Source organism: Typopeltis vanoorti, chromosome 12 (assembly GCF_054136105.1).
Source record: "Typopeltis vanoorti isolate ZY-2024b chromosome 12, IOZ_Tvanoo_1.0, whole genome shotgun sequence".
In the NCBI taxonomy this organism is placed as follows: Eukaryota; Metazoa; Arthropoda; class Arachnida; order Uropygi; family Thelyphonidae; genus Typopeltis; species Typopeltis vanoorti.
In genome coordinates, this window is record NC_143560.1 from 89,659,221 (window position 1) to 89,678,376 (window position 19,156).

Here is a 19,156-nt window from a genome sequence, read left to right on the forward strand (position 1 = left end):
GGTGGTTAATAATAAAATCAACTTTCACCAATTAGTTTTTGTAAAGCTGACACATTATGGTAACATATATACTATAACTATATAACATTAAGTCTGTTTTGTGGTTACTTAACTATGCATTATCAAAGTTTATTCTTTGTTTCATTAATTTGCCACTTTATAGCACAGATTCTTTCATCTGCTGTTAGTTGACTATGAAATACTAATGTTTATTCTGACTTTCTAGGGCAAAGACAAAGATAAGAGCATTAATATGTTTGTTTTTTTGTCATTTGTGCACTATGTTATGTGAAGAAATTTTATAATGCATACTATGCTTGTGGTATGTTAAAAAGCTTGTTTTTCGGTAATGCATAAATTGAGATATCAATACATACTGAGGATTTTTGTTATGTGTATACCACAGACCTAAAAAAAACATCCTGCTTCTTAACACAAATTTCATTTCTTATTATATGCATAAAGTTGTACAAATTCATATTTATGATTAATTCATTTAGGCTGTATATTTTTAAAGTATTATCTATTTTCTTTCTAATCTGTACATTATTGGTGTTTTTTGTATGCCCGTTATAACTAATTCCGAAATTCATAGCCAAACAAACAGGTATTTTTCTTTCTTTCCTCATATTTCATTTTTCTATTATTTATGCTAAAGATAAGATACTAAAGATAAAATAAATAGTGGCATAAAGATAAATGGTGAGCAAGTCACGTGTATGAGATTTGGTGATGACATAGCCCTTGTTGCAGAAAACAGAAGAACGTTAAAAACAATACTAGAATTACTAAATAATAACCTGAAAAATATAAAATGAAAATCAACACAGATAAGACTAGAATCCTTGTTACAGGCAAAATCCTTATCAATATAGAGCATATAGACATCAGTAGGAAACAAATAAAAAGCTTTAAATATTTTGGAAGCCTAATAACAGAAGATGACAGAATAAGAGAAGACATAAGTCTGGCTTAGTCCCGAAGGCGTGGAAAGAGGGGAAAATAGTTTCACTGCATAAAGGAGGATCCAAGACTATGGTTGCAAATTACCGACCGATCAGCATATCAGGAGTCGTTGTCAAGGTCTTGGAGAAAGTAGTCAAGGGAAAAATACAGGAATGGATTGATGAAAATGAGATACTGTACAGAGGACAGCATGGCTTTGTGAAGGGTAGATCATGCCTCAGTAACTTGCTCAAGTTTTATAACAAGGTGACGGCTGAACTGGATAAGGGAAATGGGTTTACAGTGATACTGCTGGACCTGGCAAAGGCGTTTGACAGGATACCACATGGAATTCTAATCCGTAAACTACAACATATGGGAATGGATATAGGGTTGGTGAGATGGATAGCTGGGTGGTTGATGGAGAGATATCAAAGAGTAGTTTATTCAGGAGTAGAGTCCAAAAAACGGCCTGTGACTAGTGGTGTGCCACAGGGTTCTGTTCTTGGACCACTGCTGTTTAATCTGTTCATTAACGATATAGGGCAGGGTCTAAGTGGGACAGTTCATTTGTTCGCTGATGATGCAAAGTTGGGTAGGGCGATAGTGAATGCAGAAGATGTCAAAGTCTTGCAAGATGACTTAGATAGATTGGAGTTCTGGACTAAGGAGAATGGATGTCAATTTAATGTGACAAAATGTAAGGTTATGCATTTCGGAGTGAAAAGATTAGCAGCAGTATACCACATTGGTGGAACTGTACTCCAAGAGATTGATGAGGCCAGGGACTTGGGAGTGTTGGTGGATAGGGAGATGAAGTTTAGGGGGCACATTGCGAAAGTAGCTAAATCAGCTCATCAACTCACTTGGTTGTTGAAAAATACCTTGACGAGCAGAGAAAAACAAGTTATTGTACCTCTGTACCGAGCCCTGATAAGACCTCATCTCGACTACTGTGCCCAGATTTGGTCACCTCGGTTCCTTCTTGATGGGGAGGAGGTTGAGAGGATCCAGAGGCGAGTGACTAAGATGATAGCAGGTCTATGGAATGAACCATATGAGAACAGGTTGAAGATTTGTGGGTTGCAGAAACTAGTTGATAGGCGGAAAAGGGGAGATATGATTGAGACATTCAAATTGCTAAAAGGATTCTATAGGATTAATTCAGATGATATTTTTGAGATCAGGACTGGTGGTGGGAGAACTAGGGGACACCCATGGAAGCTGGGCAAGAGCATGGTTAGCAGGGGTGTTAGAGCTGGGTTCTTTACTTTTAGAGTGGTAAATGAGTGGAATAAGCTGCCAGAGTCTGTTGTGGGTGCTATGACAGTGAGCGAGTTCAAGGCAAGGTATGATAGATACTGTGAGAATGTTGAACAGCTGTGTGAACATGATGTTTAGGGCCTCCCTCGATGAGTCTAAGGACTCCTGGAGTAGCCCGTGGTGGTAATAATAATAATAATAATAATAAGATCAAGAATAAACAATGCAAAAGCCCAATTCTCTAAGATGAAAAGCATTTTAACAGGAAACCTCAAACTACAATTGAAAAAAAAAAATGAATAAAGACATTGATATGGAGCATTGCACTGTATGGATGTGAAACTGGATTCTAGGCAGAGAAGACATAAGAAGATTGGAGGCTTTTGAAATGTGGTGCTGGTGCCGCATGAACAAAATAAAATGGACAGAAAAAAAATCAAATGAACAAGTCCTGAGAGAGAGAGATAAGTGAAACAAGAACTCTAATTAAATCGATCAAAATTAGAAGGGATAGGTGGTATGGACATATACTTCATCATGATAGACTTGTGACAAGAATAACTAAATGCAAAATAGAGGGGAAAAGAAGAAGAGGCAGACCAAGGAAAAGCTTTGTTGATTAAGTCAAAGAAAGCACGGGTTTAAGGAGTTACCAGGAGATTAAGAAGAAAGCCAATGACAGAGCAGAATGGAGGAAATTGCTGCTGAGCTATCAGTCCCAAGATCGATGCAACTGATAATGATTATTTATGCTTACATATATAGTACACCTGTACTTGTTATTTTTTCCTTTGACAAAGATAATATACATGGTCATCTTATATTAACCCCTGCTCCAAAGAGAACATTTCCTGAATTCAGTGTATACCTTGATTTCCATAAAAGTTCAGATATTTTACAGGTTTAGCTGTGGTATGGCATCAATCATGATTAACAAGAAAAAGCAAGTCTTCTGATTTTGAAGCTGCAGAAGACTTCATAGAAATCATTCAAAAACAACTTCTACTTAATAAGTTTATTTAGTAAAGTAAACATTTTAATATTCCAGGATGGAATAACAAGACATAAACAATGTACAACACGGCTTTTCACTTGATATATTTTATACAAATTCCTTCTATGGCCAACAGGCTTATGATGAATGTCTCTTTACATTTGCACATACAACTTACCGATTTCATGAGAATGGGGATGAAGTGTGAGCAGTTGGTGGTGTAAGAATAAAACAGAATCAGTGGGGGGATGTGAGGGTTTCTCGTAATTATGGGCGACGGGTGTTATGCACTTCTCCAACAATTGGAACAATTTCTGTTTTTTCCACACCATTCATATATATGGCAGCTGGCTGTAACAGAGATAGATATTTCTTTGTTCAGAGAGGAGAGCCTGCATGCCCATAATGGAGGGTTCAGTATAAAAAATGGAAGTCAGAAAGCTGGCTTTGATAGAAAAGGAAGACTAGTTCTTCATTAACTTATTCTTATATAGACATATATATATATTATAGTTATTATTAATTTAATATATTTATATAGGAAGTTAACATATTCTTTTAGTGTATACATTGTTTATGTCTTGTTATTTCATCCTGGAATATTAAAATGTTTAGTTTACTAAATAAACTTATTATAAACCTCTACTTAAGTTACTTCTTCATAAGTAACTTCTACATAAATTATAGTATTTGATGAACAGATTACTCAGTTGATAAGGAATACTATTTTGTGCTTTGCTGGTGATTCAGGCTCTTAAAAATACACACTTCTTATAATTGCAAAAATTATCTTCATTGATCAATTGTAGAAATAAAGTCTCTTCCTGTCATCTGCATGGTTAGAAAAATGCTTGAAGATTATTATTAACATCTGACCCCCAAGGAACAGAGACTCATGGAAGGTACACACTAACACACACAAAAAGCTCATCCAACCTTGCCTTAAAATGAATCAATGTGTCAGCATTCACAACACACTCAGGCAATGCATTCCACTCACCAACCACTCTCCATGAAAAGAACCTGCTCTCCACTCTCTTGCTACTCCTTAAGTTTCCAGGAACAGCCTCTTGTTCTACTCCCCCTGCATTCTAAGAAAAATTTCTAACCTGATTACAACCCCTGGCTCATATCTCTCAATCATATCCTCCCTCCAAATCCTATTCACAAGGCTTTGAAAAGTACATTCTTTCAATTATCTTCATATTCCAAAGACCAGTTACCACATTTGTGAATCTTCTCTGGGCCCTTTCTTTCTAACATATCCTCATTACCATGAAAAAAAAAAAGGTGACAAAATCTATGCAATTGGAAGAATGACCGTACAGACTGGAAAAGGCCTAAGTTCAGTTCTTGTCATGATGGAAGGAATCTTTATATGAATTTTTCAACTGAAGGTGAGTTAGTCAATCTCATACAGACAAATTGGCCCTTCAGAACACATGCAATTTACAGACCAAAAATACTAGTGATGACGGTAGTAGAGGTTCAGTGTAGTGGTGGAGACAGAGAGCTGTTGGGTGGGTGTCCTCCCTTGATGAGTCTTTGGACTCTTTGGAGGTGTCACGAAATAATAATAATAATAACAATAATTCATATGAGGCCTGATCAATGCCTTATACAATGGAATCATAACCTCTTTATTCCTGGACATCGAGGTCCACTGTATCATTGCCCATTGCCATTATCCGATGTAACAACTTCACAACTTATGCAATGCGGGCCCCTGAATTTCTGGTCCTTGTCCACAACCACTACTCCCAGATCTTTCATCTTCTCTACCTTCTGCAAATTTTTCCCACCAAATGTATACTTTGCATCCCATTACTGCTTACCAAATCTCAAAACCTTACACTTTGCAACAGTGAACGGATAGTTCCACTTACCAGCCCATTCATACAATCTATTCAAGTCCTGAAGGTCATCACATCTGCTTGACTCTGCATTGTTCTCCCCAGTTTTGCATCATCTGCAAACAGTTGCATATCACCAGTTAAACCCATCCCAATATTATTAATATACTAACCCCAATAAAGACTCCTGCAGAACACCACTAGTAACTTTCCTCTTTCAGGATACTGCATCCCCATATACAACTTTCTCATACCTATTTGAAAGAAGGTCACCAATCCAACATAGTAATCTGCTATCCAGTCCCATCCGTTTCAATTTATTTAAGAGCTTGTTGTGTGGCAGTCTCTCAAAAGCTTTTGCAAAATCTAAGAATCTTGTCTAATACATTTGTCATCTTGTCAAATCCTATTGCTATAATGACATCAACATTATTTCTTTCCTCACATACCTCCTGCTCACTCACAATTAAGTCATCCTCTCTTATCTATTTATTCTACACTTGAACTTCTCATGATTTCACTCTCATAAAGATAAAACACCGTTATAAATTGTCAACTCAACTATGTCCACTGTACCTCAACTATGTCCTCTGAAGCAAATACTATTCCACCATCTTCATCCATTAACATCATCACACCATAATCATTTTATCTTCTACTCACCACAAAACTGAACAACTCTTCACGGTTTTTCTTTGACTGATTTGCTAATTTATTCTCATACTGTACTTTTGCTGTTCCTACCAACTGAGTCATCTTCCTGGCCTGCTCTTTATATACTCCTCATGCAATTTGACTACTACTATTATTCATCTTGCACTGCCTCCACAGTATTCTCTTCTTCCAAATTTCATGCTTTAATCCCTTCATTCATTTGACCTTTAATTCAGTCTTTTGATCATTATTTGAAACATACCATATTTTACTTTATCTATCAATCACCACATGAATGACATATAGCCTGAAACATCATTTCAGGTGAAACCAATTTAAAACAAAACAAAACAAAACCATGTCAGATGAACCAATTCTTCCAGGAAATGGTTCACTGATCATTTGGTGCCATAAATAAATGCACACATGGAATGGAATCAACTTTCAGTTTCAGAATTGCTTTGCTAGGATGTAACAATAGTAAGTGCCACCATCATTCAAATACATCACTCTGAATTAACTTCAATTCCTGGTCACCTTTAGATTATCAAGCTCTAATAACAATTGTAACATAGACAATCATTTATATAGAGTCATCTGTTTTTACTATTACCACTTTATTAATACATAACACTTCAAACACAAAGCATGCGAAAGTGTTTTACTCAATGCAGAATGAGTATATGCTTCTGCCTCTTCCAAGAGCAGAAATTGGTATCCTTAGTTTATCAGTTTAGTGAACTTAGATAGACAGAAATGGGTCACTTTGATACTGATGATGACTTCAGGATTCTTACTCTGGGCATGAAAGGTTTAGAAGAAAAAAAAAGTCGTAACATTCATAGTTAGAAGAGCATATTATGAAAAACACATTTTGGGTTACAATCCATTGTTTGACAGAATAACCCAAATCAGAATATAGGCATATCCTGTGAATGTTATACTTATGCAGGTACATGAACCTACTACAGATGCAAGTGAAAATAAGAAAGAAGAATTTTACAGCCGATGGCAACAAGGAAGATTTTCTATTGATATTAGGTGATGGAATGCAAAAATGGGAGGGAAAAAAAAATAAGCCATAATCGGAAAATATAGTTTTGCACTAAGGAATGAAGCAGGAGAAAAGATACTGGAGTCAAGAACGATTTCTTTATTGCAAACACTTACTTTCAATAACATAAAAGGCAATTTTACACATAAGCTTCACCTAAGAGCAAATACAAAAATCAGACAGAATATATTAACACCAGACCTCCATGAAGTCAAAAGGCTCATTGTAGATGGCAAACAATGTTACACACAAGTCTATCAAACTGTGCTTTAAACTCATTCAATTTATCTGCATTCACCACAATGTCAGGCAACACATTTCACTGGCCAACCTCTCTCCAGAACCTGCTCCTTATGCCCCTGCTCAAAACCACCTTATACAGCTTCCAGGTATGTTCCTTTGTTCTATCTCATTCTATGAAAAATATCTTCTACATTAACCTTGTAACAACCCTTTACCAACTTAAATGTCTCAATTATATCCCCCCCCTCTTCCTCCTATTTACAAGGCTTTGTAAACTGTATTCCCTCAATCTCCCCTCATATTCCACAAGACATTCCAAAGACCAGTAATGACCTTAGTTTCCTCTCGACCCTTTCCAATATATCCCTCATCACCATGAAAACCAGGAGACCAAATCTGTACATAATAATCCATATGAGGCCTGATCAAAGCTTTATACAATGGAACCAGAACCTCTTTATTTCTACAATTTAAGGTCCTCCACATCCTTGCCATGACCTCCATAGCTTGGTCAGTATAGGCGAAGCCCTTTGGTCAGGAAGACCTGGGTTCGATTTCTGTTCAAGATATGAGGAACCTTTATCTGGTCTCATATGGAGGTAGGGGGTTTTTTCATCTGGAAACTCGGGTTTTTCATCCCCCAGAACAGGCAAACCGGCTCCCATGAACACACATGGATTACAGTCATGAATATGTCCTGGCCATATGCTAGTCCCAAGCCCGGATGAAATTAGAGGGGTTGGGGAAAGCAATGGTGAACTACCCTGTAAAAATCTTACCAGGAAAACTTTGTGAGCAATGCCTACAAAATCACCTACAGGGTTAGAAATGAATGAAGGGGTAAATCATCATCACATCATTGCCATAATCTGATATGATGTCTTTACAACTCATGCAATGTGACCTCTGAACTTCAGATCCTTGTCCACCACCAATCCAAGGTCTCTTATCTCCTCAACTTCCTGAAAAATTTCCCTGCTGTTTTCTACCAAATTTCAGAACCTTGCACTTGGCAACACTGAATTGACAGTTCCATACTGCTGCTCACTCATACAATCTATTCAAGTCCTCCCATAAGGCCACAACATCTGCTTGACTCCTCATCACTCTTCCCAGTTTTGTATCATCTTCAAACAGTTGTATATCACCAGCTAAACTGATCCAAATATCATTAACTTACAAATTAAATAACAGTGGTGTCAAAAACTGATCCTTGGAACACACCACTAGTGACTTTCCTATTTTCAGATAGTGCCTAGTGCCCCCCCCCCCTCCCAATACACAACTTGCTGATACCTAAATGATAGAAATTCACTTATCCAACTCACTAGTCTATCATCCAATTCCATCTGTTTCAGTTTAGTTACCAACTAGATGCATGGCAATTTATCAAAACCCTTTGCAGAATTAATTATACCACTATATATGCATCAATACATTCGTCACCTTGTTACAGTAAATAAGCAAGTTTGTATAACATGACCCTCTCCCTTTAACATACCCATGCTGACAAGCACAAAGAATACCATTGTTATCAACCCACTTTTATATCCTATCTCTCACCTCTCCAATACCTCAACTACAACTCCAGATATACAGATCAGCCCAGTAGCACACTCAGGATTTAATCTTGGGGGGGGGGGGGGGGGGGGGTTGAGTAGATGATTTGAAAATACACACTATGCATTGCACACAACCTATGACTGAGTCTGCAATGATCGCTAGTTCATAAATAGTATAGAAATAGAAGACACAACACAACATAAATAAAAAAAAATTAATTTTAATTAGGAAAAGATTTTTGGAAAAATTTCTAGTTTTTTTTTTCCCTTCCCCCTCTGGATGCACACTGGATCAGCTTATAATTTGTCACCTTAGCCTTATCACCATCTTTCTGAAGTGAAACAAGTGAAAAGGCCTTGACCTACTTGTTTAACAGGTAGGTCAAGGCTGATGCGATCCTTGGAACATTCTCTTAAGATGTGGTGATATATCATGAAGTCTTATTGCCTTATTGACATATGGCTTAATTCCTCATATACCTCTTGCTTGCTCACCATTAATTCTTCTCTTATTTCATTGTCATGTAGAGAATGAAATGAGAGAAGACTCTCCAGTGTATGAGCTTCTGATTTCACACTGAGGATGAAACACCCTGATGAATTGCTTGTTGAATGCCTTGACTATTATCCTCTGCAGCAGTCACCAATCTCCCACTTTCATTCATTAAAATCATCTATTGAAAATCATTCTCCTTTCTACTTGCAACATATCAAAAAAACTCAAGGATTTTTCTAGGCCTGATTTGCTAATTTCTGCTCGTACTGCACTTTTGTTGTCCTTACCAACTAAGTCATTCTCCTGGCCTGCTCTTTATACTTTTCATACAACTGATTATTACTATTATTCATTTTGTGCTGCCTGCAAAGGGCCTTCTTCCAGATTTCATGCTTCATTCATCCTTTTGATGTTTGGAATACATTCACATATTGATGGTGTTATGTTTTTCTTTGTCAGTTCCCAGGCAGCAGTATTTATTTCCTTACTGCTTAATTCCCCATTCCATGCTATAGCTCCAGGCTGTCTCCAAAACTTGTCATAATCACCAGCCTTGTACTTCCACATACCATACATGTCAGCGTATAAGACGACTCTCAAATACTAATTATTTGTCTTAAAAAACAATAACCTTGAAAATAGTTCTTCAGATTCATTGTTTAAATGATCATCATATGGATCCCAGTTCGAATCCGGCGAATTGATTTCGTTTTCATCGTCAACCGTGTCCCGCAACAGATCATCTTCAGTACCATCCATAAGATTAGAGATACCACACTTTTTAAATGATTTTATTACAGTCTCTACTTTTACTTTATTCCATGCTTTGATCACAAAATTGCACAACATATCAAGTGATGCGGCATGCATAGAACCACTGTTTGTAAATGATTTTTCACCAGTCAACATCCAATTATTCCACTCTTCTCACATGTGATCTTTAAATGGTTTGTTCAAGCAGATGTCTTTGCGTTTCTTCATTATACCGCATTATTTCTTCTATTTTTTTTTGGCAATTTTTTTTTAAATATCTTCTTTCTTCCTCCATTCTCTTACCATCTTCTCGGCTATGTCAAACTTTCTTGCAGCAGCACAGTTATTAGTTTGCTTTGCCAATTACCCTTATTTTAAATCGAGCTTCATACTTTGTTCATTATGTTGCTGGTTCGTTGATTTTAAATGATAAGAATTTTAATAATCCTAAAATTTAAAAAAAAATGCAAAATTAATAATTAAAATTGAGGCTAATCACTTTAATTAGGGTAATTCATGTAAATACTAAATCCATACTATGCAAAAAAAAAATAACGGAATATGCATAGATATAAAAATAACGGATATAACAACAATACTTAATGTTGCATTAATACAAGAAAGAAGAAATTGGGGGGGGTCGTCTTATGCAACTGACATAAGCTTAAATAAGCTTAAAACCTAAAAATAGCCTAAAATTTAGGCCTCGTCTTATACGCCGACATATATGGTATATCCTTTCCTCACAGAAGTCTTCATATGGCTAACCACAACCCATGTGATCACTGTCACCAACTGGAGAGAAGTGCAAAACTCTACTCACAATTACATCCTCTGATAAAATGATCACATGTAAAACTCTCACTCCTCACATTTCTCCCTTTACATACTGCCTGAGACAGCTGTCTCTCAAGAACTTGAGAAATTCATTTTCCTGATTCCCAAATTCCAATCTATACTATCATAATTAAAATCACCCATAATAATTGTTTATATTGTTGCCATTGATTATTAATTGATTATACCATTGCTATCAAAGCTGCAAAAACAACACCCGATGCAGACTGTAGAATGGATCATGAATGATTAATTGTTGAAATTAAACTGAAATTAAGAGCTAAGAAGAAAAAAGGGACTATATCAGGTAACTTTGGATAAGGCAGGAAGAGAATTATAACTATGGGAAGAAACAAAATATATACTAATAGAAAAGGCAAAGAAGAATCTGATTAACAAGAAAGAAAGATTGTAAATGGCTGCTTCTGCTATTCAAATAGCAGAAGAAAGAAGATAAAGGGAAACAAAAAAAAAAAGATTTAGACAGTTGAATGCAGATTTTCAGAGACAGCTAGGAAGAACACAGAGAAAGAAAAAAACAATCAAAAGATGCAGGGAAACTGAAAAAAGTACCATTACAGAAAGAACAAGAGATCTGTTTAGAAAGATAAATGAAGTTACAGGAAAGTTTATCCCTAGATGGGGAGGAGTAAAAATTAATTTGGGAAAAAGTTTGAGGGAGGAAGAAAAAGTAACAAAAAAAAATATGGAGAGAGTATGTAGACAATTTGCACAAGAAAGATATTAATACTGAAGGAGAATTTGAAAGCAGAAAATTTGTTGAATAACCTATGATAATAAGGTACTCAACAAATGGAATGAGGAAAATCTCCTAGAGTAGATTTTCCTCATTCAGTAGAACTGTTAAGAGCAGTTGGAGATGAATTAGTGAATATGTTAACTGAAATATGTCAACAGATTTGAAAGCAAAGATACTGGCTTGGAAAGTATTCAACCCAATTTCAAAAAGATCTGATTTGAGTGACTGTGAGAATTACAGGACTGCTTTATTGTCACTTGCAAGTAAAGTTATGTTGTAAGTAAACCAAAAAACTGGATCCAACATATGTGAATAGAGAAATGCCAGAAGAAACAGGCAGAGATAGAAGAACTAGAAAATAGATAGTGAATACGAGATGGATTATCGAAAGAACAAGAGAATTTCAAAAAGAAGTACTCATCTGTTTTATTGATTGCAAGAAAGTAATCGAGTACGTTTATCATAACAAACTGCAGATGAACGCAATAGGAATACCTGAGCATCTAATTCTCTTAATCAGAGAACTGTATGACAATTAAGAAGCTTTTGGTAAAACAGTCTTTAGGGAAATGGGAAGTGTTTAAGAAGGAAAAGGGATATGATAGGGTTGTGTATTGTCACTCTATGTTTTTAATATTTATAGATATATTAAATATCTTTTATGATATGTTATGTTAATATATGTTAAATATATTATATTATGATATGACATATTATGAGAATGGCTGACTTAGATAAAGACCCAGCAGGAATTAAGATTGGAAGCAGAAAAATAAATCATTTAAGCTATTCAGATGATACAACCCCCATGGTAGAAACTAATGAAAATCTTGAGTGATTGATTCAATTAGCTAAGAGGCAAACCAAAAAGAAGTTGGATTAATTTACACATCAGTAAAACAAAAGTGATAACTTCTGGAAATTTGAATGAATTTATAATTGAAGGAAACAAAATAGAGGTGGTTGAAAGTAATGATTTACTGAGGTCCATAATAGGAAATGATGGTCAATGTGAAGATGAAATTAGGAGAGCTTTGGAGAAAAAAAGTTATGTTAAATTGACAAAAAGTATGAAAGACAAAAAAAAAATTAGCAAGGCTACAAAAATTAGAATTGTTAAAGCAATGGTATTTCCAGCAGTTGTATTATTATTATTATCTGGTAACCTCCATGGAGTCAACAAAATTATCGTGAGAGGCCCACTCAATCAGCAGCATCTATCATAATGAGTTTTAAAGTTATTTACACTACTTGCACTCAAGCAATGCATTCCACTCACTAACAACTCTCCACATAAAAAATCTATTCCTCATTTCCTTCTTCACCACATCTCTATTAAACTTCCAGGGATGGCCTCATGTTCTTCCCATCTTAACATCCACTCGTTTTATAATTTCTTCTGTATTAATCTGATAGAATCCCTTAACTAACTTGAAAGTCTCTATTATATCTCCTCGTTTCCTCCTATCAACCAAATGCTCAAATTTTCTCAAATGCTTTTCATAACCAAGGCTCCAGAGGCCTGATATTACTTTGTTTATTTGTCTTTGGACCCTCTCTGTTTCCATATCACAATGAAAACTAGGTAACCAAATCTGAACACAATAGTCATATGTGGTCTGACCAATGCCTTATATAGATGCGCCACCACCACCTCCTTTTCCCTACATGTCAATATACTTTTTATCATAGCAGCAATATGATGTGCAGTCTTTGCAACACATGCGATGTGCCCTTAGAACTTCAGTCCACTGTCCCTCCATCACTCCAAGATCCCGAATCTCATTCATTCCCTGTGAAGGAAGTGAATGAGATTCAGGAGGGGCTGTACACAGCTTCACAGCTGTGAAGCTCCTTCCTGTGAAGGAAGTACAGCTTCACTAATACAGTATGCAGCCTTATATCTCTGTATTCCAAAGCATAACACCTTGCATTTATTAAGATTAAAACTGTAACCCCACTCATTTGCCCAAGGTAAAAGTCTATTCAAATCTTCCTGAAGGAAATTAACATCAGCACTATTTCTGATAATTCTATTTAACTTTGCATCATTGGCAAACATCTGAAGATCCCTAGTCAATCTACATGAAATATCATTAACAAACAAGTTAAACAGTAGGGGCCTAAGATAGAAGTTAAACAGTAAGGGCCCTGAGGCACGCCACTGGTCACCTTTCTTTTCTGAGACACAGCTTCATCGTACACAACTTGCTGGTATCATTCAGAAAGCCAATCTTCGATCCATCTAACATACTAGGAAATAAAATGTCCTATATGAGCAATCAACACAAAGGCCTAATAGAATTTTTCTATTGAACTTCAATAAAAACTTAACCTTTTTCTTCTTAGCGACTTTTAACTCATACCAAAACCATCGATCTTACCATTCTATTCGCCCAAAATGGTTCTCTCATATGAAGAGATGATATACAATATCACTTTTTTCTTTCTCTTCGTGCATACTCTAGAACGTGATAATACTTCTAGTTTCTATTTGCATCAACTCAAGAAGTAAGCAGTAAGTTGCCATTACAGTGAATTTTTTAGCATTCAGAATATGGTATCACAAGTTATGAAAACAAGTTTTATTTCAATATGTACAAGAAGGTGAAATATGTGAGCCTAACATATGCAAAGTTTACTAATAATATTCTTTTATCACTTATTAATCAATTTATGATAACAGTGACATGGCAGAGGTTCTCTTAGAACACAATTCATTCTATTAAAAATTTTAAATATGAACAATTTTGTTACGTGGCAAAGTAATATCTGTTTCAATTAATTATACAAAGCATACATTAATGAATCATTTTTTCTTAATTATATTAAACATAATTCTTATAATCACATAATGAGCAATTGAATTCACTAGAAATAAATTTAATTTAGCAATGTGGGATATCTCAATTACATTCAGATACTGGTGTTCAGATGAGCACACAGCATCTCCAACAAATGGGCTCTAGGTTTGAATCCCACTGAAAAAATAAATTTTTGTTGCCCACATATGGTATCAATCTGTTAAAGGTTCTGAAATCTCTCATGTGGAAGTGACACACACACATATACTGCATAGAATATAAATAGTCAGTCCTTGATTGATAACATGATTCCGTTCTGACAATCTTGTCATAAGTCAGAAATATTGCTATGTATAAACACTAAAATGGTGCGTCTGTTTGTTATATTTTTAACTGATTTTACTTTTTTCTCTCTTTTTCTTCTGTAACTTTTGCTTCTAGAATTATAAGGTCTTCATCTGCAAACTCCTCTTCCTCTGCTCCACCAACCATTCTACCGTCTTTAATTTCAATCTCTGACTCCAGCTCTTTAGCTAGCAGCACTATCTTGTCACCAACTTCTTGTAAGACTTTGTTTTTCTTGAATCCTGTGAAACCACCTCACTTCATGTGCTTTCTTTGTACAATGCAAGATATTGTCAAAAATCTCTGAGGACTCACTGTCAGTAGCAGCAATATCCTGAACAAAAGCATTTCTTAAATAATATGTCTTAAAAGCACCAGTAATACCCTGGTCTCTGGGTTGCAGGAATAAGTGGTATTCAGTAAATAGGTTAACACGATGGCTATCTTAAGTATGAGTGGTTGTACAGCTAGTCTCATACATCGTAAGCCAAGGACCAACTATATCCAGCAAAGGTTGGTCAATTGGTAGAGTCTCTGCTACTAATGGCTCACGCAAAAAGTTAAGCACGTTTGAGCGTGGTTATTAGTTGGAAGGGAATCAATCATTCGATGCTGTTGGAACACTCTCCTTCGATAAATAACACCTCGCTGGAGGTGTCACATAATAATAATAATAATATATAAAAATTATACAGATTATCTGTACTAATAAATAAAAAATAGAAACAAATAATAAAAATACCAAAAAAATTATAAAAGTAATAAAAATATAAAAGAAATTCTTAACACATTCATGGTACTAATGTATACTATAGGCTTATAGCCTTTTGTGAGTAGGAATCACAAAAAACTGACTGCTGGATTAGTGCTTTTTGTGAAATTAATTAAAAAAAAAAACAAATACCAGAATAATATATCACATGGACACACAAGTACATACATTTATATATATAAAATCACTTTTTGTATTAAAAAAATTATCAAACAAGAATAGGCTAAGATCAAACTAGTAAGAGTTTCAAGTTAAAGGGAGATGGTAAATCCCGTTTTATTTTATAGCCGGGTACGAAACTCGGATTGAAATCCATCGAATCCATAGAGTTTCATGCCGAAAAAACTATCGGTGAGCCAAAAGTGTAAGTGATCACTTGGGTAGTACAACACCAGGGCAACTCCAAGCAAAGGTGGAGCAAGCTCCGTCACTAACCTTAATATTCTCTCATAATGTAAACCACAGCTCTTAAGAGATGTATATATACTGTTTTACATTATGAGAAGAGGTCACTACCCAGACCAGTTTCAACCTTTTTTGAGGTCTCATCAGTGAGTAGGTAGACATGAAATATCAAAGTTTTAAGTGAACCGAACTTACATATACCTCTACTATAGAATTGCTGAACTGGTGTACTTCTATATTGTTATTACTACTATAATAAGCCAAAAGGCTATTTTACCGGTGACATAAGTTAAGTTAAAGGGAGATTGTAAATCCCGTTTTATTTTATAGCCGGGTACAAAACTCAGATCGAAATCCATCGGTATATGTAAGTTCGGTTCACTTACAACCTTGATATTCCAGGTCTACTTACTCACTGTTGAGACCTCAAAAAAGGTTGAAACCAGTCTGGGTAGTGACCTCTTCTCATAATGTAAAACAGTATATATACATCTCTTAGGAGCTGTGTTTTACATTATGAGAGAATATTAAGGTTAGTGATGGAGCTTGCTCCACCTTTGCTTGGAGTTGCCCTGGTGTTGTACTAGCAAAGTAATCACATACACTCGGGGTCGGCGATAGTTTTTTCGGCATGAAACTCTATGGATTCGATGGATTTCAATCCGAGTTTAGTACCCGGCTATAAAATAAAACGGGATTTACCATCTCCCTTTAACTTAACTTATGTCGCTGGTAAAATAGCCTTTTGGCTTATTATAGTAGTAATAACAATATAGTAAGAGTTTTTTTTGGGAAAAAAATACTTAACAAAACAGATTCTGTAAAAATAACTAATAAGTGTGTATGTATGTATGTATGTGTATATATATATATATATATATATATATATCAATTTTAAATGGCATATAAATATGTGCTTTGAATACGTGCTTTGCTCTTTCCAAGTCATCTTGAAATTACTGCTGCTCAGTTCTGAAATTTTTCAGAACAAGCATACAAAATACAAAATTATTAGATATTTTTAACTTTAGATCCTTTTTTTTAAGGCAGTGCAAGGGACAAAGTGTGTTTTTTGGATCAAGTTTACAACAAATTATACTGTGACAACATACATATAATATATTGAATAGTATGAGCAGGTATAACAGTGTGCAGGAAAGTAACATTAGTATTAGTCTCATGTTACACTTACATTTTTATTTAGAAATATTAGTAACATTTCCAAGTCCCCATGGAGTCAGAAGACTCATTGCAAGAGGCTAAGCACCGAGACCTTCTTTGTTTGCTTTCTCAACTCACACTGTCATACCTCAGCAATACAATAATTACTATTCCTAATATGCTATTATCTTTTACACTCCTCAATATAAAAAAGTAAAAACTTGGTCCCAAATTATATTGCACATGCAAAACTTAGTAATTCCAATATAAACATACTTGATTTCGAAAGTGAGAAAGTCCTTCAAATGTTAAAACAAGTGGATCTTTTGAGAATGCTTCTTTGAGAATTAATTCACATGAATTAATGGCCTCTTCAGCTCTAAATTTTTTTTTAAATAATTAGCATAAATTATATAAATTTATATGTTTTTCTTTATTTTTGTTTCTGTAAAGTTTATTACAATGCAAGTTTATCTTAACATATGGTTGTCTCAGTATTTATCTATGTGTAAAGTTTATTTAAATGCAATAATCTCATAAAGTTTATCTTAATAAAACTTGCATATTACAGAATTTAAATCCAAAAGAACAACAATAATAATAATAAAGAAATATGAAAGCATACTAATAAAAACAACTTCTATGATATACAACAGACACTTTTCAAAGAAAAATTTCACATTATTGTGTAATGATAAATATTTAAATTGACAAATACTTCAATGCTGTAATTTCCCACACACACACAGCACTGTAGTGTCACAAGTCTTGGGACCTTTCATGTATGGGGCTGATATATGTATATATATATCATCCCCCATACTGGATCAACAATATCTTACTATATGTCACTCTCACGGACACATAATGTAAAATCTGGAAATGATATACAGGTAACCTCCGATTTATGCCTCCCCCATTCATGCAAATTAGCTTTTATGTGTTTTTTTTTCTTAACCAATGTATACATATATGTTATTTCACTATTTATATATTATTACACACTTCTGCACAGCAAATTACCCAGCACATCACCTCATATCTGCGAGTTCAAAATTCATTGCTGATTTGAACACAAACTTTAAAAATAGAAGTATATAAATGTCAGTTTGATACACTTCGAATTGTATTGTTTCCACGATTACATAATTTATTACAAGATTAATTTGCACTCTTATTAAACATGTAAATAAGACCAGCAAAGGAAAGTCACAGCAATGAGGATAAGCTAGCACAGCATGCTATTATCAATTTGGATAAGAAGGTAAAAATCATACAAAAATACAAGTCCGGTTTTAAGACTGTTGATGTTGCACGTGAATTTAAATTAAGCAAATCAACAATACAAACAATCTTTAACATAAGGATAAAATTAAAGAAGCGGATGAAACGTTACTCTCTTCTCCACAAAGAAAATCACCCAATCTCAGAGTGAAACTATATTAAAGTTGGAAAAATTGGTACTTGCATGGATCAAATATTTAAATCAAAAACTGATACCTATTAACATACAAATAATAACAAATAAGGCTTTCAGTCTGTAAAAAATAGAAAAAAAATCAATCAATAAATAAAACAGTCAAAAGATTGGAAAAAAATGGTATCCCCCATTTAATGTGGAAATGGAATTGAGGATTTCTTGGAACGCATTCCCTGATTAAAACAGGAGTTTATGTGTGTGTGTGTGTGTGTGTGCACACAATGCTAGTTTGAGTTTCACATACATTACAGACCAGTTATTCATAATTGTAGTTTGTTAAGAAAATTACAATGTACACTAATATTAATTATAATAAATTTAATTAATATTTCTAATGTTTTAGCAAAGTCAAATTGCCATCATCAGGAAACACAAGACAATATGATGTGTGAACTACTACACTGAGTAACAAGGATGAAGTATGGCAACTGAAAGTTACTCTAACGTCCTAAATAGTGCTCCGCAGTTATCTAAAATGGAATGTCCTTGGCTGTTAGGCTGAAATACAGACGAAGAGAGATTTCCAAATTTGTGGCAGGTTCATGCAACCAGATTTGTTGCCGTTTTGGTAGTTTCTTAAGGCAGAAGCTGACTCAAGGAATAGTCTTTTGTATTTATATTTGCCGCAGTGGAGTAGAGTGGCCTTCTTCCAGTGTATCCTGTGGCAGTTGTCCAAAGCATGGTCAGTAAGTTCTGAATGGCTGTAATGGTGGAAATGGAATATAGTCAAGATGTTCAGAAATTTTGATGTTGGCTTTCCTGGCTGTTTGGCTAC

General features: G+C 34.9%; 1 protein-coding gene across 1 annotated transcript in view; it reads right to left on the reverse strand.

The window, feature by feature from the left end:
• LOC150100986 (uncharacterized) overlaps window positions 1–19,156 on the reverse strand; it is a 69,863-nt gene that overhangs the window by 21,771 nt on the left and 28,936 nt on the right. The window contains exon 4 of the mRNA XM_090401493.1: window positions 17,178–17,280. Coding sequence (XP_090257619.1) covers window positions 17,178–17,280 — 103 coding nt within the window. The remainder of the gene's footprint in view (window positions 1–17,177; window positions 17,281–19,156) is intronic.